The following is a 27,869-nucleotide window of genomic DNA, read 5'->3' as shown; positions in this document are numbered from 1 at the left end:
GTGAAGTGAATCCTGTCTTAAAATTTAGAAACAAAACAAAATCAACAAACAAACAAACATCTTGGCCCAAGTAAGGCCCTGGCTTCTCACAGAGAGGCTTCATAGACATACGTAATGCTTAGTGGTTGGACTTTTGGCACCAAACTGCTGGGGAATTCAAACCCTGCCTCTCTTACTTCCCATCTATGTTTCTTAACCTCTCCCTGCCTGTTTTTTATCTTTCATCTGGAAATTGAGTATCGGAATGCACATTAAAAATAGTGCTTCGCATTCAACCTTGAGTCAAAAAAAAAAAAAAATAGTGCTACTTACATAATGGAAAAAAACAAGTAGGAATGTTGATTGTGCCCCACCTAGAGCCTGCTCTGCCTTTAGAGTGTCAGTTAGATGGAATAAAACGTGTCCTTCTTAGATATGAACAGATATTTTACAAAAGAAGACATACAGGAGGCCAACAAACATATGAAAAAATGCTCATCATCATTGGTCATTAGAGAAATGCAAATCAAAACCACATTGAGATACCATCTCACACCAGTTAGAACGGTGATCATTAAAAAATCGGGAAACAACAGATGCTGGAGAGGATGTGGAGAAATAGGAACACTTTTACACTGTTGGTGGGAATGTAAATTAATTCAACCATTGTGGAAGACAGTGTGGCGATTCCTCAAGGACCTAAAAATAGAAATCCCATTTGACCCATCAATCCCATTACTGGGTATATATCCAAAGGATTATAAATCATTCTACTATAAGGACACATGGACACGAATGTTCATTGCAGCACTGTTCACAATAGCAAAGACCTGGAACCAACCCAAATGCCCAACGATGATAGACTGGATAGGGAAAATGTGGCACATATACACCATGGAATATTACGCAGCCATCAAAAATGATGAGTTCATGTCCTTTGCAGGGACATGGATGAACCTGGAAACCATCATTCTCAGCAAACTGACACAAGAGCAGAAAATCAAACACTGCATGTTCTCACTCATAGGCGGGTGTTGATCAATGAGAACACATGGACACAGGGAGGGGAGCACTACACACTGGGGTCTGTTGGGGGGAAATGGGGGAGGGATGGGGGGTGGGGAGGTGGGAAGAGATAGCATGGGGAGAAATGACAGATACAGGCGAGGGGACGGAAGGCAGAAAACCACACTGCCATGTGTGTACCTATGCAACAATCTTGCACGTTCTTCACATGTACCCCCAAACCGAAAATGCAATAAAAAAAAGTGTCCTTCTTACTTGAGTTTTCTATTACTTATAGGCAAAAACATACTACCTGATAAGAGGATTTTTCTTAAACTACTGCTTTTTATCTCAGACTCGTTGTGAGAAATCAAATAAAATAAAGGATGAGAAAGTGCTCTGTAAATGTCAAAAGCCCATATTCTGCCTCCCAGCAGAAGGCTGAAGGTGGCAGGACCTCATCAAGAGGCACACAGTTAAGTACGTGCATAGAGATGAGTAGCCTCTTCTTTTCAGCCTAAAACTACAAAAAACAAACAAACAAACAAAAAACCTTCTAGATCCAATTAAATGCACATCTATTTAGAAACATAATAACAAAACGATCTCCTATATGCACATGATCCCTTGAAGGAATTTTAAGTCTTATCGGTTCTATTATACGTTCTTTGATATGATTCCATACTATGTTATATTATACGACATTTATACCATTCTATCACATTCTGTGCTATCCTGTAATATACCATACCACACATGTTGCTATTTCACTATACTGTGCTTTATGACGCTTCATTGTGGTAGACTATACTAGCCTACAACTCAAAGTATGGCGAGGACCTGCAAAATCTGCATCACCTGGGAGCTGGTTAGAAATGCAGCATGCTGATCTGCTGAATTCAGAATCTGCATTCTAACAAGACCCCTAGTTGGTTCAAATGTGTTTAAGTTTGGGAGGGCTTCCATCACCCACTGAAAAGCAAGCCTTAAGGAAGAAGAGTGGACTCAGACCGTCAAAAGGAACAACCCCTGCCTTTGGGCCTTGCTGCTTTGGGTAAAGACTTGAGAAGACGGAATGGGATTAAGGATGGCGTTGGCCGTATGGAAGATTGGCAACAAAGTAGACATATCCCTGTACAGAGTCTCATAGAGAAAACACTATATTCTACTTCATAAGAGAAACTGTCTAACTGACATTATTCTCTCTGCTTCTGTTTCCCTCTTGACATCGCCAAACCTTTAGCAAGTTGTGTTTACACATTCCAATCTGGTTTTGTCTATACTACAAGGAATAAAAGGAGGAGAGTGAGGACTTCCTAGAGACAGTTCCAAGAAGGTTCAGGCCTTCAGAAGCCAAAGTGGTGACAACCATGGGAATGATCAAAAGAATCCCCAGGGGAAGGTAAACAGCGGCGTCAGGAGTTCAGCCCTACAGGGTGATCTCCTGTTCCCCTCCTTGCCTAGTTAGAAGGATCAGATTTTTACTTTATTAAGAAAGCCAGTAGGATCCCTAACACCTACGATGAGCTTGTGGATCAAATAATTCTCTGTCACTCACCTTGCGGATCACAGACCTTAGAAAGAATTTCCTTCTCCAGGTTCTGCAGGACCTCAAAATCTACATCATAGTACACTTTGTCCTCATCATTAGTGATCTCCAAAAGCTGCGATTTTTTGGCTTCTCCCACCCCAATGGCAAAAATAATTATGTTTTTGTCCCTGAGGGCTTTGGCTGGTATAATTACATTATCCTGGGCAACCCCATCGGTGATCACAATCAGATATTGTTGAACACTGGGTCTCCCTCCTTTTGAACTGTCAAAAAAAGGCAGAGTGAAATTCAGAGCTTTCCCAGTGCGGGTCCCATCACGCATCTGTTGAACATCAAAGATGGCGTTGTAAATGTCCACCTTTGAGGAGTATCGGTTGAGCCTGAATTCTTCCTGTGGGATTGAGCTGAACTGCAAAAGGCCAATTTGAATTCCATCAGCACCAATATTAGATTGGTTCACCATGCTCTCCACAAATCTTTTCATCCTTTCAAAGTCTTCTGGGGAGATAGATTCTGAACCATCTATCAGGAAGACAATGTCAGCTTTACTATTCTTACAGGCTGGGGAAAAAGGAAGCAGAATAGAACATTCATTAGGAATCTGGAAAAAAAAGAATCTGAAGTCAGGTAATGACAAGCCCAAAGGGACCGTCTGGAATGGCATATATACAACATGAAAACATTTTAGAAAGGGGTGGAAGAGGAATCCAGTGAAGTAAATATTCTGCTTCCCAGTAGAGTTGCTCTGCAATTCGGAGTAGTCTCAAAATAAGACACAGCTGTATGATAAATATATAAAACTGACCATCTTGCTTCATTCTAGATTATGGTCATTTTGAATGTTCAATACTAAGTTGCCAATCAGTGAATCCATGATTAAAGAATGAAGCTGGCTGGGTGTGGTGGCTCACACTTGTAATCCTAGCACTATTGGGAGGCCGAGGCAGGAGGATTGCTTGAGCCTAGGAGTTCAAGACCAGCCTGGACAACACAGTGAGATCCTGTGTTGGGGGGAAAAAGGGGTGAAAAAAAAATGAAGCTTATTTAAATAGATCAGGTACATATTCTCAGAGAGGTGGGAAAGGAGATTGAAGAAGAAAAAGTCTTACCCTCTGAGGAGCAGATGTCCCGTACCACTTCTTTCTGTATATCCTTCAGTAAATCAAACTCATACACAAAAAAAATCTTGTCTTTAGCTATTTCCTTAAGCTCATCAATGTTAGCTTCTCTTACTCCAATGGCATAAACGATAACTCCACTTGCCCTCAATCCTTCTGCAGCGTCAGCCACCGGGTCTGAAGATTTACCATCAGTGATGACTATAAGATACCGAGCGACATTGATTCGGGCAGTGTCTGCAAACACTTGAGTCATGTAGTTCAAGGCCTCACCGGTTGTGGTGCCACCTCCCCCCTGCTGGATGTTGTCAATGGCTGCCTTCAGCTCTGCCACAGTGGGATACTGGCTGAGGACAAATTTAGTTTTAATTTCATCTGAGTACTGAATGACTCCAAACCGTACTCTGTCGGGCCCAATCTGGAACATCTTTATCACTTCATTCATGAACACCTTCATGTCAAGAAAAGCTTCTGGATAGATGCTGCCAGACCCATCAATAAGGAAGTAAATATCTGCCTTTTGGATGTGCACACAACCTAGGTGACAAAAAGAAGTGAGAACCCATCATAACAGAGTCTGAAATGGTGAAGAACCAGAATGGTAATCCCAGTCTCCACCCATATTCCCTCAGTACTCTCTGTTCCCTTGACAGCATCTGTGACTCTGCCTACGGGTACTCTTTGGCCAACAGCATGATCAGCCAGCACACTGGGAAGACTAGAATGCCTGAGAGTCAGTGTAGAAGCAGCCACCAAGCAATAATGGGCAGAGGTTTGTGGATAAAGACCCCAGCTCCCTTGTTCTTTGCATAGAACCACTCTGAGGTAAGTCCTGCATGGCTTCTGAGTCCCCAGTTGCCTGTAGCAATAACCTGTAGGTTACTCCTCACCCTGAATTGGTGCTTAAATCTCTTCTCTCCTATCAGTATCCCCTGGGATCACCACCCAGATAAATAATTTGCATCCAAATCATTGTCTCAGAGTCTGTTTCTGATGAACCCCTCTTAAGACATAAAGTAAATATAACTTGATATTTCTCAAATAGGGAAGTTAAGGAAATGAAAGTAATATCAGAGCACATTTGAAGCTATGAATTGTCTCAGATTCTGTTATTCCTTCTTCCCATCCAAGTTGTATTTTTTAAGTACATGGGCAAAAGTGTGTGTATCCTGAAATGTAATTTAATTTAATAATTTGACTTAATTTTAAACATTCTCTATTAAATGAGCCTGAATTGGGCAACAACAGGTGCTGCTGAGGCTATAAAGAAACAGGAATGCTTTTACACTGTTGTGGGAATGTAAATGAGTTCAGCCATTGTGGAAGACAGTATGGCGATTCCTCAAGGATCTAGAGTCAGAAATATCATTTGACCCAGCAATCCCATTACTGGGTATCTACCCAGAGGAATATAAATCATTCTACTATGAAGACACATGAACATGTATGTTCATTGCAATACTATTTCCAACAGCAATGACATTGAACCAACCCAAATGCCCATCAGTGATAGAATGGATAAAGAAAATGTGGCACATATATGCCATGGAATACTATGCAGCCCTAAAAAAGGATGAGTTCATGTCCTTTGCAGGGACATGGATGAAGCTGGAAGCCATCATCCTCAGCAAACGAACACCAGAACAGAAAACCAAACACCGCATGTTCTCACTTATAAGTGGGATTTGAAGATTGAGAACACATGGATACAGAGAGGGGAACATCACACACCAGGGCCTGTTGAGGGGTGGGGGGGCTGAGGGGAGGGAACTTAGAGGACAGGTCAATAGGTGCAGCAAACCACCATGGCGCACGTATACCTATGTAACAAACCTGCACATTCTGCATATGTATCCTGCTTTTTCTTTCTTTTTAGAAGAAATTCTTTTTTAAAAGAGTCTGAATTAAATGAGTCACCTTATGTTAAAGCCAGCCTCCAGGGCAAGTGGCTCTACATGGAATCCTGTCTCCTCGGCTGCTGGCATGCTTGGTCCCTTGCATCTCAGTTTCCTGATCTATCAAATGAGGATGTTGAACCTACTCAATAAGCTTATTGTAAAGAGACGTTAATATCATGTAAACACAGTGGAGTTCAGCGTTAGAGATGTAGGGTTAAGAGTACCTGGCATTTTATTTTTGTCATCAAGCAGATTCAAAAAAACAAACAAAAAAAAACACTTTTCTCCACTCCCTCTCAACAAGGGCACAATAAGGGCAGGCCAGGCTTGAGTTATTAATCTCTGGATTCCCTTGACCCCAGGAATAGTCTTTTAATTTTCTTGGCTGAAAGGGAAGTGGTCTGAGGTAGCAATTGGGCTCCCCTGCTCAGGTCTTCATGTGGGAGAGCCTGGGTCCATGCAATATATGGGGCATACTTATACTACAAAAAAACTTGTTTATGTGAATGAAATTCAAATGTAATTGAGTGTCCTACATTTCATCTGGCAATGCTACCCTAGAGGGGCATGCATTGAAAAGGAGTGTAGCTTAGAGCGAGTAGAGAAGGGAGTCACTTACCCCACAGTAAGTATTTGCCAAATTCTGGAGAGTAGAGGGCAGATTATGGAAAAATAAGGCAAAAACCCAAACTTTGCTGGAACCCAGCATCCACTGCTGATACTTAGATGGCTGCCTGGCATCAGAGAAAAGGACCACTGTGCGGGAAAGGGCATCTCTGCAGCCAGTCCAAGGAGGCTTCACTACAGAAGCCACCCAAGGAGGCTTTGCTATAGTCCAGGGCCCTTGGATTGTCAAGAGGAGCTGACGGCTCTAAATATTGCCTGCACTGTACATTCTCGTCAGTCTTAGCAGAAGGAGATATGAGGGAAAAGAGAAAGGGAATATTTCTTACAGTATGGAGGCTGCCGAGCATTCACATCAATTATATACATAAAACGCTTGGCAGAGTATCCGACATATGGCAAATGACCAATAGAAGATATTACGATCATTGTGATCAGCCAAGACAAAATTCTGGTAACATCATCATAGCTTCTATTTACCTCTAGGCTACCCCCTTCCCCAACCCTTCTAGACTTTGGGCTACTTTTTCTGACTGCAAGTTTCTTTTTAGCTTCTCTGCAGTCTCAAAGAGAAACCAATGCTCAGCTCTTCATACTGTGAACCAGCGGGGCTCCTCTTCTCTCCTTCTCATCTACAGAATATAGGCAGGGAGCACACATGGAAATGAAACTCATATTCAACAATTTTGTTTCTCTTTCCCAGAACAGAGAAAGGAACTAAAAATATAGGTCAAAGAGAAGGATAGGAATGTATTTAGATATTTCAAATCCAGACCTCAGCACAAGTAATCAAGAAATTACCAGATCACTCAGTATTTGTTTAACAAGAAAAAAAGCTCAGTGATTTTTTCCTTGAAGACATAATCACAGCCTTGAATTTTTACCTCAATTACATACATTCCAACAATTCTAATTTAAATCTATGATTCTAATTTGGATCTAAGAAATACTAGCATGGGTAGACAAAAATAGATAAGAAGACAGACACCAAGATTTTCATAACAGCCAGTAAGTGGCAAATCTAGGATTTAAAATTTAAACTGTAATATGCCAAAGTGCATACACTTAAGCACTATGTTTTTTCTGGTGTGTGTGTGTTTTTTAAAAAAACTGCATATGTAGTAGGAACTCTCCTGACCAAACTCCACTTCAGTAACTCACCGGGTTCTCCCTTTCCTCTGTAAGGCATGAGTGCCGCGCCCATAAAACCTTGAGAACCTGAAGTTCCACGTCACCCACTGAAAGAATAAGCTTAACAAGATGAAGGCAGGTTTGTCCCTACCTTGTTTGTGGCAGTTTTGTTGTTATAATTACATAATTAATCAAATAGGTGCAAATCAATAGGCTATGAGCGTGACTAAAAGAGGTTTATTGCATCTATGAAAACCAGGTTAACTGCTTCAAAAAGACTCAAAAAAAGAAAGTTGTTTTAAAAAAATTTGCCAGTGTACCAGATAGCATTACCAAACATTCCATTTTTAAGATTATGAAAATCAATAGCTATTTCTGTTTCTGTTTTGAATTGTTTCAAAAGTCTTTCCCCTTTAAGGAAACTGAAACTGGAAATTATATATAACATAATATTGGATTGTTTATTTTAAAAAATACATGAAATCCAATCAGCAGGGCTCATACTCAAAGCAGCTTTGGCCCTATACCAAAAGATTGGCAAATTAACATTCATTTATATGTATTAATTTTTTTTATTTCAAGTATGTGAGAAACAATAGTTTCTGAGGAAAAAATAAATAAACTTTTAAAAATTTAAGTATGTTTGTATCCTTTTTAAAGTAGTTGCCTGCTTAAATGACTTAAGATTTGATCAAGCCAAATTTGGTTTCTTAGGGCTTCTACTGTAAATATCTTCATCAAACTGTTAAATCGGAAGGGGGCTAGGCACAGTGGCTCACACCCAAAATTTCACAGCCTTATGAGGCCAAGAGGATGGATCACTTGAGGACAGAAGTTGGAGACCAGCCTGGGCAACATAATGAGACCCTGTCTCTGCAAAATATTTAAAAGTAGCTGAGTATGGGGGTGCCTCCCTGCAGTCCAAGCTACTTAGGAGGGTGAGGCATGAGGATCGCTTGAGTTCTAGGTTACAGTGAGCTGTGATTGGGCCACTGCACTCCAGTCTGGGTGAAAAAGCAAGATCCAGTCTTAAAAAAAAAAAAAAGTAAGATTTGTATATATTTTAAAAGGGATGAAGGACAAGATAGGAGGTGCTAGAAATGTTGCCTTTTTACTTCATAGTCTCCTGCATTGTTTGGCATCAAGACAAAGTTTTTATACATTTCTGTTTCTGGTTTTTTAATGAATTGACTACAAAATCTTTTCTTTGTTGGAGGATAGAGGATATGGGTACACGGAGCAACTAAAAGCTTAAGAAAGGTTTTTTGTTTAAAAATATCAAATTTGGAAAAGACCCTCTTACCTTCCTGTACGGGATAACTCGCCCCACTAACAGAAACTTGACTGTCCACAATCTCAGGGCAGAGCTGGTTTGTAAGCTTGCTTCCTACTACGGAGAGCTGCAAAAAGGATTCCAGGGGAACTGAATGCTTCCAAGGAGGATATGATGCCATCTTCTCCAGGTCCTTACTCTCTGAGACATCTTGGGTGCCCACTGCATAGATGGTGACCCCTGCTCTTCGGAGGCGAGAAGCAGGTCCAGAGACACTGTCTTGGGAGACATTTTCCGTGATGACCACAGCTATCTGCTGCACACCGTGGCTGGACCGGCTACCCTTCTCCTGAATGAAAACCTCATTCCTCAGGAAATCTAATGCTGCACCAGTCTTTGTCCTTCCTCTTCTTTCACGGTAGGTTAATTTGCCCAAATGCTCCAAGATTTCAGCTGGATTCTGAAATGTACCCAGTGAAAATTCAAGTCGTGGTTCCTCGCTGTAGAAGACCAAGCTAAACCTCACAGCATCAGGACGAACGCTTAGAGAACTGACAATGGTCTTTAGGAAATTGACAACTTGTTGGAAACTGGGTTGCTTAACCCTGCTAAATTCCTCAATGAGGAATACTAAGTCAGCCGGGATAGCAGTTGCACACGCTGCAAACAAACAAAATCAGAAAGAAGGGCTTTAGCATAAGGGCAGAATAATAAAGACAAGATTAATACATAAAAGCTGTATTATGATGTATTTTATATGTTACATACATATTTATTATTACAATTATAATAATATATATCATATGAACTTATATTTATACATCTTAGAATTTCATCAAAGCCTTTATTTGGCATGATGGTCAAAGAACATCACAGGGTTCATACCTATTTCAGAAATTCTCATGTGAAAGAGTATTCATATCACTTTCAAAATATTTAAATATATGAGTATCAACAAAAAAACATGCTTCAAGATTGCTTTTCAATTTATCTAAGTCCATCAGAAGCATCTGAGTCTTGACTAGTTTTTCTTCATTTTTCTAATTTCAAGAGACTCTGGGTCAAATTCTCTTACAGGCCTGAAACTTCCCCAAAAGATGAAAATTAATTGTGGCTGTAAATTTCTAAATCTTTCTCTGAACAATGTCATGTCATTTTAACAGGGGCACCCTGAAATATTGCAAATTTCTATGAAAAATCTTTATCCAAATATTAGGCTAGCTGGCCGCTTCATTTTGCTACAAAAGAGCCTTCTCCTCCACTTGCCTCAAATTAAGGAATAAAACATAAACTCTATTTGAGACAGTACCTATTGCAGGAAACCCATTGTGTCCACATAGTGCTGAGGTCCAGATCTGCTCTGATACATCAAAGCAGGAAATCTTCCTAGCAGACAGCCAAAACCATGCATGCGGAAAGCTTGAAACCACCATGTAAACAACTGAATATTGTAAAACAAGGTTTAGGGGCAATAGAATAACCTTTTAACGTCCTCTTTTTTTCTCTTGGTGTTCTGAAATTTCCCCTGTGGTCCTTTTTTATAAAGAATCAAAATTCAATCCTAGATTTTAGAAGAGGGTGTTGTCCCTTATTTTAGCAAGTCTAAAACACCGTCTCTAGAAACTCCACACATCTTTGACATCTCCCTTCCCTCACCTTCTCGTATCAAGTGCTGTTATTCTCCTTTCAAATTGTCTTCAGGATTCTTTCCTTTTCCTCATTATTAGAGCCACCCTTGGGCTGAGCCCAGACATCTTCTCCATGTGGCCAGATGACAGCTCAGCCTTAAAGTCCTTCTGAGTCTGAGGTGCCATATGCCACCCAGCCCGCCCACTGAAGTTTTCCTTAAAGATTACTTTGGTCATGTCATTTTTTTTCTGCTTAAAAGCTGCCCACCAATTACTTCTAGTGTCTTTGGGATCCCGCAGTCAGGGTCTAACCTACTTAAACCAATCTCACCTCTCACTACTTCTGTACTCTTCCACTGACCCACATTGGCTCAGTTTTTAAATTTTCTTCCACACTCATCCAGACCATTCCTATTTCCACACCCTTACCAGGAGTGTAGACCCCTTACCTGGCCCTTCTCCTCGCCCAGAGTACCCTCCTCCTCCTCCTATATATTAAAATAACACCTGTTACTGAGGTCCCAGCACAATTCCTTTGAGGCCACATCCTCTAGTGTGCCCCTTTTTTTGTACCATCCATCTCTGCTTAGTGTAGCATCGCCATAAAGTCCTTCTTAATTCCTTATTACCTCTGCTTGGATTTTCCTCTTGTTGTCGCATATATGTTTGTCTTCTTTCTGCCCGTAAAATTCCAAGGACCCCCAAGCTCTACATGTTGTTAGGTCTGGCAGAGGTGTGGCAATTCAGAGAAAGGAAAAAGTGGCCACTTCTAGTTGTGGGACTCAAAGGATGCTTCATGAAGAGGGTAACTTAAGAACTGAAGGGTAAGTTTTGACTGGTGTCACAGGCTGATATGGTGTATTCAAGAGCAGAGACAGAGATGAGAATGCATAGTGTACACACAGAAAATAATGAGTAGTTCAGCTTGGCCGGTGAATAGAATGTGTACAAAGACCTAGCAGAGATAAGGCTCAGTGGTTCTCAGACAACAGTACCTATCTCCCTGGGACATTTTGGAAATGTATGGGGATGTTTTGGATTACCATAATGATTCAGGGATGCTACTGGCAGAAACTAGGGATATTAAAGCTCCGACAATGCACAGGACAATTCTACACTATGAATTGTCCTACCCAAAATGCCAATAGTATCTCCCTTGAGTGTCTTGGATGCCAACATAAGGAAGTACTTTATTTAATCTTTGGGGAGAAGCCTGAGTGCTATGGTAATTTAGATTCTTACTCAGGAATATTATCTCCTTACTCCTTATTTCCATGGGAAGATAAACTTTTCTTCTCTGTTGATGTCAGCATAGCTATATGACTTGCTTGAGCCAATGAAATGTTAGCAGATGATGCAGCTGAGGTTTGAGAAATGCTTATGCAATTGGTTTTCTCTCTGGTACCTCTTCAATTACCATGAGAAGAATATGCCCAGACTAGCCTGCTGATCCCAGGAATAAGATGAGAGATATGTGGAGCAGAGCCAAACCTGGATCAACCAACACCCAGCCAAATCCCAAATCTGTGAATGAGCTCAGACGATATCAGCAAAGCCATTTGTTTGGGCCCAGCCAAGATCGGCTGTTCGTCAACCGATCTATGAAAATAAACAATTCTTTTCAGCCACTGGCTTTTCACACAGTTTGTTATGCAGCAGCATTGTGACCACAGTTAACTAACATAAGATTGTGTCTGAGGCACCCCATGCTTCCCTCTCTCTCCTGTCTGCCAGTGCTTGTGCCCCAGCACTGAGGAATCCAGAATACCCTCCTTCTCTGCTATCTCCCCAGACTTTCCTTTCACACTGAGATCTCCTAGTGGCTCACATATCCTAGGACCAAACCTTACCTCCTACAGCCTCCTTGTTGGCTGTATTCCTGTGCTCCCGCTGTCCAGCCCCTTGGATCACCACATTCATATCTTCCACCACGTGTCTGACTCTGTCTTCTCTTTGCATATCATACACAAGCTCTGGGGACCCCATCCCTTCCAGTTCTCTCCTGTCAAAGTCCTGCACACCGATAGACATAACTTTCACGCCTTTCTCCCTTAGTCTCTGTGCAGCATCCTGGACTTCATCTTTAGATTTGCCTGAGGTAATGACCACTGCATACTGGAGAATGCCCTGGAGAAAACGGCTTCCTGCTTCCTCATGGAAGAAGGTCTGAAGAAGGTATTGCAGTGCCTTGCCTGTCCTCCTGGAGCCACCCAGGGGCACAAAACGCTCTTGAATATGAGCTATCATCTCATTCTGAGTCTTATAGGTATTGAGCAAAAACTCAGTGTGACCTTGATCACCATACTGAGCCAGCCCAATCTGATACTTGTCCCTGCCAACCTCCAACATGCCAACCAGTCTGGAGAGGAAATTCTGTATCCACTGGAAACTGGTCCGTGATGTGTCCTGTGAGGTGTCAGCCAGAAAGACCACATCTGCATAGGCTTTGAAGAATTCTGGAAGTAAAGGGAAAGGGACACCAGAGGGGCAGAAAAAGACACAAAGGGACAGTAAATCAAACCGAACTCTCATGAGAATTGAATATAAGGATGGTTTTGTGTGCCCAATGTGGGAGGTAGAGATACTATATTTATACACTCTCTATATATTGTACTTCCTTTCCTCTATGTGGGACTCTATCACAAGGCTCTTCCTCTCTTATAACCTGCTGCCTTCTTGTCTGTTTAATTATGCTAATGTACTTTTCAATTATTCTTCTTCAACCAATAGAGGAGGCAAGGGAAGTTAACTACTACTGAGGACACACTTTGTGCTAGAGCTTTTTTTTTTTGAAACAGACTCTCACTCTGTTGCCCAGGCTAGAGTGGAATGGTGCAATCTTGCACTCTCAGCTCACTATAACCTCAGCTCACTACAACCTCTGCCACCTGGGCTCAGGTGATTCTTCTGCCTCAGCCTCCCAAGTAGCTAGGATTATAGGCACATGCCACCGTGCCAGCTAATTTTTGTATTTTTAGTAGTAAAGGGGTTTCACCATGTTGGCCAGGCTAGTCTCAAACTCCTGATCTCAGGTGTTCCACCCACCTTGGCCTCCCAAACTGCTGGGATTACAGGCCTCAGCCGCTACGCCCAGTAAAAGCTTTTTATACACTCTATCTGACTTAATCTTCATAAAGCATTCTTCCGGACAAGTATTATTTTCATCAAGCAGATGAGAAAATTGAAGTGAAAAAGTGAAGCCCCTTGTCCCTGCTCACATAACTAGAAAGTGGCAAAGACAGGACTAAAAAAACAGGTCTTCCGGCTTTCAAAAACACATGCTGTTTCCTTTGAACAACATGTCAAGATGTTCCTTTCTACCCACAAGAATTCCAGCCAGCCTTCAAAGCCTTCCCCTAGGAAGTCTCCTCGGGTTCTCCAGTGACGCTGGGCATTCCTTCTCCTTGCCCTCCCATACACCCCGCGTATTCTGGCTTGCAATGTAGTGAGCTGACACGGTTAGAGTCTTGGGTTCTAACACAGCTTCTTACCTTTTATCTTACCCTCTACTGCTGAGCACAGAGTCTGAAGAATACTTCCTGAAAAATCCTGCAGGGTGTTGAAGTTTTCGATGTTGAAGAGAAACTTCTCAAATGGCTCACTGGCTATTTTCTGCGACTCCTGGACATCGTGGACATTGACCCCTACCACATACACAACAACTCCATCTTCTTTCAACCGGTCAGCCACCTCCTGGACCTCATCATTGGACTCCCCATCTGTCACGAGGATAACTATCTGAGGAACTCTGTCCCTGGCCCGACTGCCAGACCCCTCAGTCAAATAGTTGGTCCTGATAAACTCCAGGGCAATCCCTGTGTTTGTGCCTCCTGTGCGGTATGGCAGATTCTGGATCTGCTCCAAGACCATGCTTTTCAGAGGGTGCTGGTTCAGCTGGAAGGCTGGGTAGATGTTGTCATTGTACTGGGCAAGTCCCACTCGGACACGGTCACTGCTGATGTCGAGCCCCGAGACGACGGAGTAAAGGAAGTTCTTGACTTTTTGGAAGTTCTGGGGTCCAATGCTAGTTGAACTGTCTACTAGAAACACAACGTCTGCCACGGCTCCTTCTCTGCACGCTATGAGAGAGGCAGCAAAAGGGATGCAATTACTGGGTCTTCACACAAACTGGTTTGAACCATTGAACCAATGGTTTAAACTGTTTGGGACCAATGTGTAAAAGAAGAATAATGCATAAAAGAAAAGTAACCGATGCGTAAAAGAAGAATAATGCATAAAAGAAAAATAACCACTATACTCAGTGGTCCTCAGACACCACCCTCACCCCAAGTGGCAGTGTGCTCAGAGCAATAACATTAATATCCCCCATACCTCTGCTTCTCTGCTGCATCACCTTCTGAGATTTCAGGCCTGCTCTACTGCTATTTCCAACCTTGAAATCCACTTACACAATCCCTTAAATGTTGTTAACAAGAAAAGCACTTCTGTAAATTAAGCAACATGCCAAGAGAGGGAATGTATTCTTTTCAGTCAGAAAAAGCCATCAGCCTCCTATCTTTTGACAAAGAAACATCGAATCTAGGAGTGCGCTGGCACCAGCACGTCAGAAAGTTGGAATATATTCCATGTTCCTTGACACATCTTACTGCAACTCTGTCATTCAATAGCTCTGTGACCTATTTATCACTCACGGTTTTGAGACTTAATTTTCTCCTCTGCAGCACTGACATCTTTACACCAACCCTCGTACTCTCACAAGGTTGTTTTGAGGATAAAAATAAGATCATATCCTGTGGCAGACAATGTCATGCTCTGCTCAGTCCTTTTGGATTTCTTTTTTACCATTCTATGCACTGCTCTTCGGACAACTTCCCTCCAGCTAGTGAAACTACTTTTCTCACAATGTTTAAAAGCCCAGATCCTTGCTTGGCCCAGATCCCAGCTCAAGACAACTTCGATGCATAATGTACACCAAGTTCCCCTGTAGGATCAAGCTGAAACCCTTTACAGAATTTTTACCTGAAATCATACCCTTCCTTACATTTCTCTACTTCTCTGTCCTGAATACCCCACATCCTTACTGACCATCTCCCCAGGAGTTCTTCCTTAGCAAATCAAGTGTGCCCAAATTCTTGTTTCGGGCTCTGCTCCCCAGGAGTACAACTTAACACCCCTGCTCTAGTGAAATGAGTCTGCTCTAAAAGATCTGAGATCAAGTCCCTAGTTCTGTCATCCACTTGTGCTACCTTTGGCTTCAGTTTTCTCATCTGAAAAATGCAAGCAATATACTAATTACCCTATGTATTTAACAAAGTTGAAATGATCGGTCAGATGAGCAATATAAATCAGCTTTGAAAACTATACAACAGCAGGCAAACAGTAGCAGTTATTACTATGCTTATAAAACCTCTTTGTAAACCTTGAAGTGCTGTGCAAAATGAATATCTATAATATTTATTTCCCCATACAAATGCAATATTACCACCACACACCTGCTGCATCAATGAGTCAAAAGCTTTAGCACTTCTTCCAATTAACCTACCCTGTACATAAATACCAAAACAATGAATAAATTATTAAGAGTCTATCCTCTTGTGGGTTTTGATAGAGCCCACAAGCATTTTTCTCTTTCTCTACTCAAAGTTGTGTGCTTTATTATGGAGTAGTAATTAATTGATAAAGAATTTTCACTCTTTTGTGCCCTATCACCAATAGAAGCACAAAGTTGATGACAGATATATCATCATCACAGGTTATGACCATTAATAACAGGTAATGCTTATGAGCACCTGTGGTTGGCCAGGTACTGTGCCACATACTTTACTTGCACAACTCTCTGAAGCAAGTACCATCATCCTAAGAAGAAAATTTAGATTCAGAGGGGTAAAGTAACTTGACTATGAACATTTCTCTACTTTCTGAGATTTGAACACAGGTCTTTATTTTCCTTAAATTCATCATTTTGACCAGTATATTAAACCAACAGGCTTGCAGTTAAATTAGCAAACATCCTGGGGGGGAGTACTGTCCCTCTCCCTTCCCCTGCCCTTCATCCAAGCAACGTGGGTAAGTTAACCTAAGAATAATAATGTCATTCTAGAAACAGATGCATCTTCATTCAAAACTGGACTTATATTACATCAGTACATAGAACCAGCATAAGGGGCACAGGATTTATAAAGAGAGCCGATGAGGCTTTGGTCAGTGATTGAAAAAGAGCATAGGGATGGCTTCATGAAATTTTGATTTTAAAATTAAGACATGTGCACATATGAAAAATAAGAAGGACAGGGGGAGAGAGGAATAAGAGATCAAGCTTTGAGTTTCCTGACTTCCAGATCAGAAATTTTTTTAAAAGGCCTTTGTACCTGGAGAGATGTGGTCAACACGTGGAGCTGCCTTTGCCAAGGTATTGCAGACCTCCTGCCGCAGCTTCTGGGCGAGACTGCTCAGACCAGAGAAGTTGGGAACAAAGGAGGTAAAGTTCTCCTGGGGGCTACTGGCAATTTCCCTGAGCTCTGCCCCAACTGCATCTTTGATGCCAACAGCATAAACCAGGATGCCTGCCCGCCTCAATGCCTCCCCAGGTCCGTGGACATGGTCCTCAGCTGGCCCACTGCTCATCGCCACAGCGATCTGAGGTACCCCCTGGCTTGCCCGGCTCCCTGCTGCTTCCTGGAAATGGTGATCTAGAATGAACTGCAGGGCCAGGCCCATCTTCTTGCCCCCAGGCTTAAATTGAAGTTGCCGAATGTGTCTCAAGACATCATTCTTGCGGTGGTAGGTGGAAAGCAAGAACTCCGAACGGGGCACATCGCTGTACTGGGCCAGACCCACACGGATGGTCTCGCTGCTGACGTTGAAGCTGTTGACCAGAATGTACAAGAAGTTCCGCACACTGCGTGTATGTTGGGGGTCGATGCTGGCGTCCACCAGAAACACAATATCTCCCAGAGAGGCCTCCCTGCAGACTGGGAAAGAGAGTCACTTTCAAATAAAACATCACAAATGACAGTTACTGGCTGGAATCCCATCTCTCCTGACTCAGTGCCTTTACTCTCCACAGATCTGCCTCACATCCGTTCTATGGTAGTCAATATGCATGCCACCTAGACACACCATCATCTTCCCTTGTCTTCCCATGGCTACCGTCTTCCCTTGCTCACCTGCCACTCTGTTCCATTCTAATCGACATTTGGCCCTTCAATTAGATCACCCACCCTGCTCTCTACTCATCCATTGACCTAAATAAAAGAATCCAGCTTTCTACCAGCAGTGGATGCTGTCGGCACCCACCTAGATCACCTTTACTGGTTGGCACACCTATCCCCCGGCTGCTTCAAGTGCTACCTGTGACTTTTTCCAGAGTCCTGACCTTGGCCGAAGGGAGTGGCCTCAACTGGGGACACCTGGGAAGTTACAGCACTACCACCACCCTGGGTGGCCAGTGACTAATCAACATGGAGGTACAAATGCCTGGCCCACTTGCCTGAAGCGGAAAACTCCACGGTGTTATTTACACTCCATCACCTCTCATGACTCAGGCCAAGGCTTGACTTTACCTACCGTCTTCACCCCCTACTCTTAACCCACTTCTCTTACTCCCTTACAGATTTTTTTTTCCTAAAGAGTACTTTCTTAAAATAATGCATTCAAATCCCTGTCCCAGATTCTGCTTCCAGAGAATCTGACCTAAGACATCAGCCTTCCAGCTTTGACTTCCGTACTCACTAGCTACCACCAACCCCTTTTAGTTTGATCCTTGGCATTACTATAGATGTGGTTCACATTTGTCTTTTTGGCTCCCTGAACTCAACCTGCACTATGCAGCTACTTCTCCCCAACCCCAGCTACAAGCCTGGAAACCACCATCTCAACAGTGGCCAGGCTCATTTCTACCCCGCCTGGGCCCATCCTGGTCTCCAGTATGGAAGAGATCAGACACCAAGTGGCTGCAGGATTCGAGCAAATTTCTAACCTTCTGTCTCTCAAATTGAGTGTCTCTAGACTAAAGAGTTGACCAGATGCCCTGGTCTCTTCCAACTCAAACTTTGCTTTTCTGTGATAATACGTACAATGTGGAATAAGTACAGGGCATGTGTAGATACAAAGAAGAGGTGATTATGATCGATCTATTTGTCAGCAATCACTATGATTTCTCCCCACTCCCATACCTCCTGCTTTGATTAACTCTGATGGTGGGAGGAGAATATAAATTACTAATGAGAGTACAAACAAAAGCAGAAACCAGCTGAAAAATGGCTTCAGTTCAAAGTAGCTGAAAAGCCGAAAAAAATATGATTATCCCACATTGGTTAAAAGTGTCTTGCCCTTGGTTTTGTGCCAGGAGGGTTAAAATACTGAACGAGGCTGGCCCCGCGTCGTCTCTGCAGCCTCAGCTCTCTGCCCATCCCACCCCCCCCAACTTTGCTCTCAGTTCCAGGCTCCCTAGGGCAATGTCTCCAACTTTCCACGTTCTTACTTGCCACTGGACGTTAATATTCTTTCTTCTCTCCAAGTTTCTCTATCTATCTATCTATCTATCTTTTGGTAAATTCTCATAGGATCATGTTCCTTTGTTTATAATGTAACATTCATCATTATGCTTATTGAATTAATGGCAATTTCCCCAACTAGACTGTGAGGTCCATGAGAACAGATAACCATGTATTTTGTTTGTTTTTTCACTACCTAAGTAGCTAGCATAGAATAGATACCCAAAAATACTGAGGAAAGAAAGAATAGAGGAAAAGGGAAGAAGAAAAAAGACAGCACTTATAAGGATGGAAATCTTGAACATTCATGAAAACAAATAACGGAATTTAAATTTTAGTGCTAGAAATAATTATATGAGACTGTAGCTGCTAGATGTGTAGCAACTGAGCACTTAAAATGTAGCTAGCACAATAGAAACTGAACTTGACATTTTACTGAATTTTGATTTACTTTAGAGAGTCACATGCAGCTAGTGGCCACTGTATTGGACAGCACAAGCATAAAATAAGGAATCCAATTCGGTCACCTCACAGAGAAGGGTATGAAGACCTGGAAAGGCAAAGTTACCTATGTAAATCCATTCAAAGAGCCAGAATTAAGACCCAGGTCTCCTGATATCTAGTCTATACCCTGAATTGCCACGAAGATTAAATTAGAAATCCATATTACATAAAGGCAAAGAACAAGTGAGAGTCTGGACAGAGAGGACTTGGGGAGGTCGGTATAATCCAGGAGTACATAATCCACTTGTCACTTCTGGAGTCCTGGGTTCCCCCTCTCAGAAGTTTGCATAACCTTGGTCATAAAGCCAAGTGGAACCTGATCATGGAAAAGGCAGACAACAAATGAACTTCGGGTCCTTTAAGCTTTATTCTCCCTTCAGTCCTCCAAAATGCAGCCTTACTGGGAGGAGAGAATTCAACGACTGTTACAGGAATGGCTGACTGGCTTGTCAAAACCCTTAACATCTCTTTCAAAGGTGATCAAATGCAAACCAGGAAGTGTTTCCCTGACCTTTCAAATCAGAAGAAACCATACAGCTGTAGAATATTTTTCAGGCAAGTGAATTTCAGTTTCATTACATGCAACTTGAGCGATGTATTGCATTTTCATAGATTGTCACTTTCTTAACCCCTCCACTAGTTCTTTGTAGTTTTAGAAAGTGTTTGAATCATGAAAAGACTGTCACAGCTTCTGTTCACAAGTGAAGGGAGCCAGAGCTAAAAGGAAAACGGAGAGAGCTTCATCGGGTTTTTTTCCCCAACAAATAAGAGTCTGTGTAATTATATTTGAATATTTAAACCTCAATATTGTCTCACTAGGACTTCATCCTACTCAAACAATCTTCTCCTGATGAGACTTTCGTCTTGAAAAGTCCCAAAAATCCATTAAAATAATGCGAAAAATTGCAGATGTGTCACTGGCACTCAGTGAAGCGATCGGTCTTGTGACGATAATTACCCCTCAGAACAGCTCTGCCAAAGAGAAAAGGCAGAATGCAGAAGAGGCTCCTGTTTACAAAAGCGTTTGAGAACCTAGTAATACACTCCAGAGTTTGGAACTTTTTAATATCTATTTTTTGTTGTCATTTGGGGTTAAGTACTGAAAAAACAAGTGCCCACCATTCACTATAAGCTCCCAGATTTTGACTAAATTCTCCTTCAATGAATTGATTCCCTCTTATTAATTATGAAGCCTCTGTAATACTTCCTTTTAAGATGGTCACTACCACTAGATGGTTTTCGGCTTAAAGAATCTCATGTATTACCGATCCTCTGTGACTTGATGAAGCCAAAACTGGCTTCAAGGAGGATGATCCCCCAAAATGTCTTCCACGCCTCCATTCTAGATGTGGACCTAGAGGAAAAAAAAAAAAGAAAGAAATCTTGTAATTTTAAAATGTGCCTTCATGCACTTAAAATGTGTCCATCACATTGAATATAAATTATGCCTCATAAAGTTGATTTTTAAAAATATATTCTTATATTTATAAATTTTATATATAAGTATATAAACATTTTATAAATTTTTATATATTTATATAAGAGTGGGATGACCTGATAAACATTGGTGGCATGCTAAAATATGCAGATATCTCAGGAGCACATCTGCCTGGTCAAATCAGCCTAGTCTGAAAATAACTAATACATCCTCAAAAAATAAATAAATAAATAAATAAATAAAGCAGAACATCAGACCTCCCTCCCCAAAGCTTAAAACCATTACAAAGGGATCCATGGAAATTGTCTGCTCTCAATTCCATTTCTATTTTTTTACTCTAAGAAAGTCCATTTCTTTAAAAATAAGAACATGTTAATCCCATTGAATGAGAGTTCCAAGTGGAACAGGGAATACCTCATCTTTATATTTTTAGCCAGCCAAGCTCACAGCTGTCTTCAGCAGAATGTATGTGGTTAAAAAGCAAAGACTCTTGGAGATAGACTGCCCGGGCTTGACTCTTGATCCACTACTTAATAGTGGATCTTAGACAAATTGCTTCACTTTCCTGTGCCTTGGTTTCCCCATTTATAAAATAGGGGCAATAATTGAGCACCTACCTTATCATGTTATCAGGATAGAGTTTGTTATTGTAAAATACTTTACCCATTCTTGGCACATAGAAAGCACTCTTTAGGTGTTTTTTAAATAAAATAAACCTTCTTGGAGTCCCAATATGTAAAAGTTAAAAAGGACTCCTCCATGTCTTTGCTATTGTGAATAGTTAAAGCACATTCTTAAACAAACCAGAGAGTTTAAGCAAGAATCTCTACCATGCCTAAATCACTTTCTAGTCTTGGGTTCTTTAAATAGAATATTGTATGAAAGTCATCATCATAACAACACCCAGAAATAGCAGACACCTAACAGCTGCGTTTCTTTTTCCAGAAAGTGTTAAGTATAACCACCTCAACCCCCTAAAAACACATATCTACTGTTCATGCTCAGCATACTCCCTAAGAGAGATTCAAAAATCTGAGATAACCACATTTATTTTATTTCCTTTATTATTTACACCAACACAAAATACTGGGAGAAGTCTCGACTTTAAAGGAAGCCCATAGGCCTTGATTCTGGTTTGAGCTTGGCTATTTGCTCTGTAGACTTAAGCAAGCTCTTTTACCTTTCAGCCTTTATGTGATGAGTCTAGAGGGCTTAGCACTGATTTGAGCCAACTACTACATTGGCCACTATATTACAAACATTTCCCAGGGAATTAGTCCAGAGTTTTTCCAGTAAATATATGTGATACAATTAGATTCCTCTATTCCTCAGTTTCTACATAACTTCCCACTAGTGCCTCCTCCAGGAGGTATATAAGCAATTCAAGGAAAGATACTTTAAGACTTTAGATACCCTATCCTCCAATAAACTTTCACCCAAGGGTAAAAAAATTCATGCATGAATCATAAAGAATAGATTTCTCTAACGGATTAAGACCTGTATGAGGGTAAAGGGCTTGAGAGTCTGAAGGTGCAGAAAGTAATCCAAAATAACATAATGCATCATCATCATCATCAATGCAATAAAATATTACACTTCCAATTTTGAAACACTTTAATTTAGTGGAAAACTAAAATTTTTAAGTAAACATTTTGTTATATAAACCTAAATATAGATATTATATCTACATTTTCATTTTCCATCATGTCCCAATTACTATCCATGCAATTAGTCCTTAAAAAATAAGTATTTTTAGTTAATTATAAATAAAGCACTAGAGCTGTTTATGAAACTCTAGTGGGAAAGTCAAAATGATAAACATTTATAAACAGTTGAAAACATACTACAGCTGTGCATGTCTGTGTTATATCAATGAAGAGTTAAACATCTATGTATTAAGGACTTAATATCTACATGATATGTACTATTTCACTAAGATTTTTATATCTGATTTAAGCTGCTGAAGAGATTTTGCATTTGAACATATGGGCTCCTCATGGAGGCAAGAAATAAAACCATTAAATGAAATGCAATTAGATAGGGATAGCACAGAATATTGATTCTTTCTGGAAATAACTCCAACTCCAATAGTTTTGCAATAGAAAAGATTTCTCTCACAAGTATATTCCTCAGATAGTTAACTGAAATGCTCTACTTTTTAAGATTCATTTATTCAGTTTAAAAATTACTTTGCAACTACCGGCGTAACAATTGACTCAGGAGGAAACATCAGAGATTGCTAAAACCATTGGGTAAAAGTTTGTTAGGTAACAGAATATGAATACATTTCAAAGTATCTTCAGAAAAATTACTTATAAATTATAAAGGGCAAAAAGTACCATTACAATGGAGAAGCCTGATGGACATGACTTAACCAAGTGATCAATTACATCAATAATAATAAGATAAACCAACATCACGTAACTCCTGACGCTATGCATGAGAAAACTTAACATCACTTACATCGTGTTTCTCCTTAAAATCCGTGACCTAAATCTGATAATGATAAAACAGTCACATTAACCAAAACTTGAGGATAGCCTAAAAAATAACTGGCCTGTGCTTCTCAAAAATATTAACGTCATGAAAGACAAAGCAAAGGAATTGATTCAGATTACAGGAGTCCCAAGAGACATGACAAAGGCAATTCATAATCCTGATTTGGGGGAAAAAATGTTATAAAAGCCATTGAATGAGACAGTAGACAAAATGTTAATATGGGCTGAATATTATATAATAACACTGTATCAGTGTCATGGCAAAACCCCATTTCTACAAAAAAAAAAATACAAAAAATTTTAGCTGGGCATGATGGTGCATGCCTGTAGACCCAGCTACTCAGGAGACTGAGGTGGAGGAGTTGCTTCAGCCCAGGAGGTTGAGGCTGCAGTGATCATGCCACTGCACTCCAGCCTGGGCAACAGAGTGAGACCCTCTCTCTCAAAAAAAAAAAAACAAAACAAAACAAAAACAATACCATATCAATGTTAAATTTAATGACTTTGATTATTGTATTGTAGTCATGTAAGAGAATGTCCTTCTTATTTAAAAATACACACTGATGTCTTGTGGAGCAAAGGGCCTTACTATCAGCAACTTACCCTCAAATGCTCAGCAAAATTAAAATCATTCATAGAGAAAGGAGCAAAGCATTGCAATACATTTGCAACTTTTTACTGAGTGTTTATTGTTTGCCAGACAAAAAGTCAGGTGGTAGAAATAACAGATTAAAAGAAACCATTCTTTTTCTCAGAGAACTAGGGAGAGAGAGATGGATAAATTATGATATTGTGGGATAAGCAAAACAATATAGAAAGCTATACAAAGTGCTGAGGAACACAGTATATGAGCACCTCTCTTCACCTGGATGAAGAGTTTCTAGAGCTGATGACGCCGACATGAAGACCTGAAGGATGAGCAGAAATTTGCAAGTGAGAATGTGAAGAAAGGGAGTTCCAGGAAGAACAGCATGTGCAAGGACGCTGGAGAGGCTCTAGACACTCCGAACACGGCCCACCCACAGACTCAGGGGCTCAGGTTTAGGAGTGCTGGGGATGTGGTTAAGTCTTCACTGAGCTCATGCACCTGTGCTATCCAAGCTCTTAAGGCTTGATAAGTGTCATGGAGATCTTTGGTTTTTCAAAATGACTAAACTTAAAAGGTGGGATAGAAGAGAGGACCCTAGCAGAATTCCTCAGTCTTTAAAAATAAACCTCCTTATCTTCATTTAATTAAATTAGCGATGCTTTACATCCCAGTCTCCTTCAATGTTTTTGTTATTCCTCTGTGGAATCTTCAACTATAAAATACGAAGATTTTGTCTCTAATGTCCTATGCCAGTGACTCCTAAACTTCAGTATTGCATCAGAGTTACCCAAAGAATCTATTAAAAACCAGTTTTCCAGACTCCACCTCTGGAGTTTCTGATTCAGTAAGCGTAGTGTGAACACTTAGAATCTGCATGCTGAGCTTGTCTGAGGAACCATACTTCAGAAACCATTCTTAGGCCAGGCATGGTGGCTCATGACTATAATCCTAGTACTTTGGGAGCCCAAGGCAGGAGGAATGCCTGAGCCCAGAAGCTGGAAACCAGTCTGGGCAAAATAAAGAGACCCTGTCTCTACAAAAAAAAAAAAAAAAAAAAAAAAAAAATTTAAATTAGCCTGGTGGGGTGGTGTATGCCTGTGGTCCCAGCTTCTCAGGAGGCAAAGGTGGGAGAATTGATTGAGTCCAGAAGTTGAGGCTACAGTGAGCCATGATCATGCCACTGCACTCCAGCCTGGGTGACAGAGAAGGAAGGGAAAGGAAAGGAAGAGAAGGGGGAGGGGAGGGAGAGAGAGATAGAAGGAAAGAAAGAAAGAAAGAAAGGAAAGAGAGAAAGAGAAACAGGAAAGAAGGAAGAAAGGAATGAAGGAAGGAAGGAAGGAAAAAGAAAGAAAGAAAAAAAGAAATAAAGGAAGGAAGGAAGGAAGGAAAGAGAGAAAGAGAAACAGGAAGGAAAAAGAAAGAGAGAGAGAGAGAGAAACAAACCAACAAACTAGTCTTCCATGCATTTAACATGCAGTGGCTCCCGCCCAGGCAGGTGTCTGCCCCACTTGCTTTCAATGGCCTCTTTAATTCCATAAGGAGAAAATCAAGTGTCTATTTCAAGTAAGTGAGGAAAGAGAAGAGGTTATTAACTTTAAAATGTTTTTTAAATGACTGAGGTAAGAAGAAGCTTCAAAATATTTGGATGAAATACCCAATGCAAATATATAAAATTAATTTAACACCTTTTTTCCACTTCTTTTCTACTTATTCACTGAAATCCAGAGCTGTGTTCTCTCTTTTCTTTCTGTTTATTTTAACAGGGTTATTAAAAGAACTGGATTTTTGGCTTTCTTATGAGATAGTCTTGCAGTGTACCACATCTGGGCAGGAAGCTCCGGAGGGCAAACAATTCAGAAACATGAACAAATTCTTCTGTACACATCATGTTAAACTCTACATAACATGTCTGACAATAAAAAAAAAAACCAGTAAACTAAAGTTTAGCCTTAATTTATTGAATAAACATTAACACTTGCTTTCTGTGCTCATTCACAAATCTTAAGATGGTTCAGATAAATCTGTAACTTCGTTGTAAAATATTTGAGGGAGGCTCTGTCAAACATTTCAATGACAATGTGTCAGTAGGCCCAGAAAACAAACAAACAAACAAACAAACAAACAAAAAAAAACAAGATGCAGAATCTTGGAGCTTTCCTCCAAAAAAGGGTAGGATTACAATGCCAGAGTTCAGCAGAGCTCTGTGCAAAGCAGTAAATGGGTATTGATGGCTATGACTCCCATCAGCTGTGGTAATCAGGACATTGGCATACAATTAATTTGTGAGGTGTTTAAAATTTTTGGAACACTACACTAAGAAAATAAGAGAAAAGACCAAATAAATAAAATGAGAAATAAAAGTGGTGACATTACAAGATATGCTTCAAAAATGAAAAAGAAAATTAAGAAGCTATTATGAACAATTACTTGGCAACAAATTGGATAACCTAGAGGAAACGGATAACTGCTTAGAAAAATACAAGTTACCAAGATTAAATCAAGCAGAAATAGAAAGCTTGAACAGATTTTTTTTTTTTAATCAAGAGATTAAAGAAGTAATTTAAAACTTTCCTAAAAAGAAAAGTCCAGGACCAGATAGGTTTATGGTTGGTTTATCAGGCATTTAAAGAATTATTACCAATACTTACTAAATGCTATCAAAAATAGAATTAAAGGGAATGCTTCCAAACATATTTTTTATGAGGCCACTATCACCTTAATATCTGACTCAAGCAAAGACACCACAATTTAAAAAAGCTACAGGTGAATATCTCTGATGAAGATTGATGCAAAAATCCTTAATAAAATACGAGCAAACCAAATTCAACAACTCATCAAAAAGATTATACATCATAACCAAGTGGAATTTATCCTTGGATGATTTAATACACACAAATCAATCAATATACATTACATTGCTAACTATAGACACCCTACTCTGTCATTAAACATTAGAACTTATTCCTTCTATCTACTGTGTGTTTGTATCCATACAAACATAACCTCTCTTTATCCCCCTTCCTCCTCACCCTCCCAGCCTCTCTTAAATATCATTCTATTCTCTACCTCCACAAGATCAACTTTTTTTTAGCTCTCACAGATGAGTGAGAACATGTAGTATTTATATTTCTGTACCTGGCTTATTTCGCTTAAGATAGTGACCTTCAGTTCCATCCATATTGCTGCAAATGACAGGATTTCATTCTTTCTTATGGCCAAATAGTATTTCATTGTGTATATATGCTACATTTTCCTTATCCATTCATCTGCTGATGGACACTTAGTTGATTCAATGTCTTTCCTATTGTGAATAGTGCTGCAGTAAGCATGGGGGTGCAGGTATCTTTTTGATAGCTGATTTCTTTCCTTTGAATAAATACCCAGTTGTGGGATTTTTGGATTGTATGGCAGTTCACTAGATTTTTGGGAAATCTCCATGTTGTTTTTCGTAATGGCTGTATTAGTTTATGTTCCCACCAGCAGTGTGTGAGTCCTTTTTTAAATACTCATCAGTGTTATTTTTTGTCTTTGTGTGTGTGTGTGTGTGTGTGTGTGTGTGTGTGTGTGTGATAGCCATTCTAACTAGGCTAAGATGATATCTTCTTGTGGTTTTGATTTGCAGTTCTCTGATGATTAGTGATGTTGAGCGTTTTTTTTTTGTTTGTTTGTTTTTGTTTTCCTATACCTGTTGGCCATTTGAATGTCTTCTTTTCAGGTTGCTCTGCTTCGCATCTCACCCTGCCCTGAATCACCTTCTAACACGCTATATAATATTCATCATAGTTATTAGTTATCTATTTGACATGTTCCCACTTCTAGCTACAACATAAGCACCAAGAAGAATCCTTTTGTTTTCCGTGATATGACTCCAGTGCCTGGCATGTAGTAGGTGCTCAACAAATCTTTGTTGCATAAATTCATTTTGTTTGAAAAAAACAGACTTCCTGTACTTAAGACAGAATGTTCTATAAAAAGGTTGGAAGGACTCTTGGAAGGATCCCCAGAACTCCCATTATTTTGGTAAATGGAGGACTCAACACCTATTGGGTTCTCTTTTATACTTTAATTACTATTATATTTTTAGTTAATTTGTATTAAAAATTTAACCAGAACAGCATAAAACTAAACACATGGCAGATATGTGGAACTAGCAAAACCAGGCCATAGGCATAGTAT

At 40.3% G+C, this 27,869-nt stretch overlaps 1 protein-coding gene across 5 annotated transcripts in view; it reads right to left on the bottom strand.

The window, feature by feature from the left end:
- The window catches only part of LOC101029972 (collagen alpha-4(VI) chain-like), a 120,601-nt gene that overhangs the window by 72,050 nt on the left and 20,682 nt on the right, over positions 1-27,869 (bottom strand). For 4 of the 5 annotated variants that reach the window (XM_074405444.1, XM_074405442.1, XM_074405446.1 and 1 more), the window contains 7 exons: positions 20,434-20,522; positions 16,538-17,140; positions 13,700-14,287; positions 12,059-12,664; positions 8,611-9,240; positions 3,646-4,191; positions 2,543-3,097 (listed from right to left, as the gene is read on the bottom strand). In XM_074405444.1, coding sequence (XP_074261545.1) covers positions 2,543-3,097; positions 3,646-4,191; positions 8,611-9,240; positions 12,059-12,664; positions 13,700-14,287; positions 16,538-17,140; positions 20,434-20,509 — 3,604 coding nt within the window. In that variant the 5' untranslated portion in view covers positions 20,510-20,522. The remainder of the gene's footprint in view (positions 1-2,542; positions 3,098-3,645; positions 4,192-8,610; positions 9,241-12,058; positions 12,665-13,699; positions 14,288-16,537; positions 17,141-20,433; positions 20,523-27,869) is intronic. The other variant, XM_074405445.1, reaches the window with a different exon arrangement.

The sequence above is a fragment of the Saimiri boliviensis genome, chromosome 9 (assembly GCF_048565385.1).
Source record: "Saimiri boliviensis isolate mSaiBol1 chromosome 9, mSaiBol1.pri, whole genome shotgun sequence".
Lineage (NCBI taxonomy): Eukaryota > Metazoa > Chordata > Mammalia > Primates > Cebidae > Saimiri > Saimiri boliviensis.
Note: the sequence above shows the minus strand (reverse complement) of the source record. Positions and strands in the feature narration are given on the sequence as shown.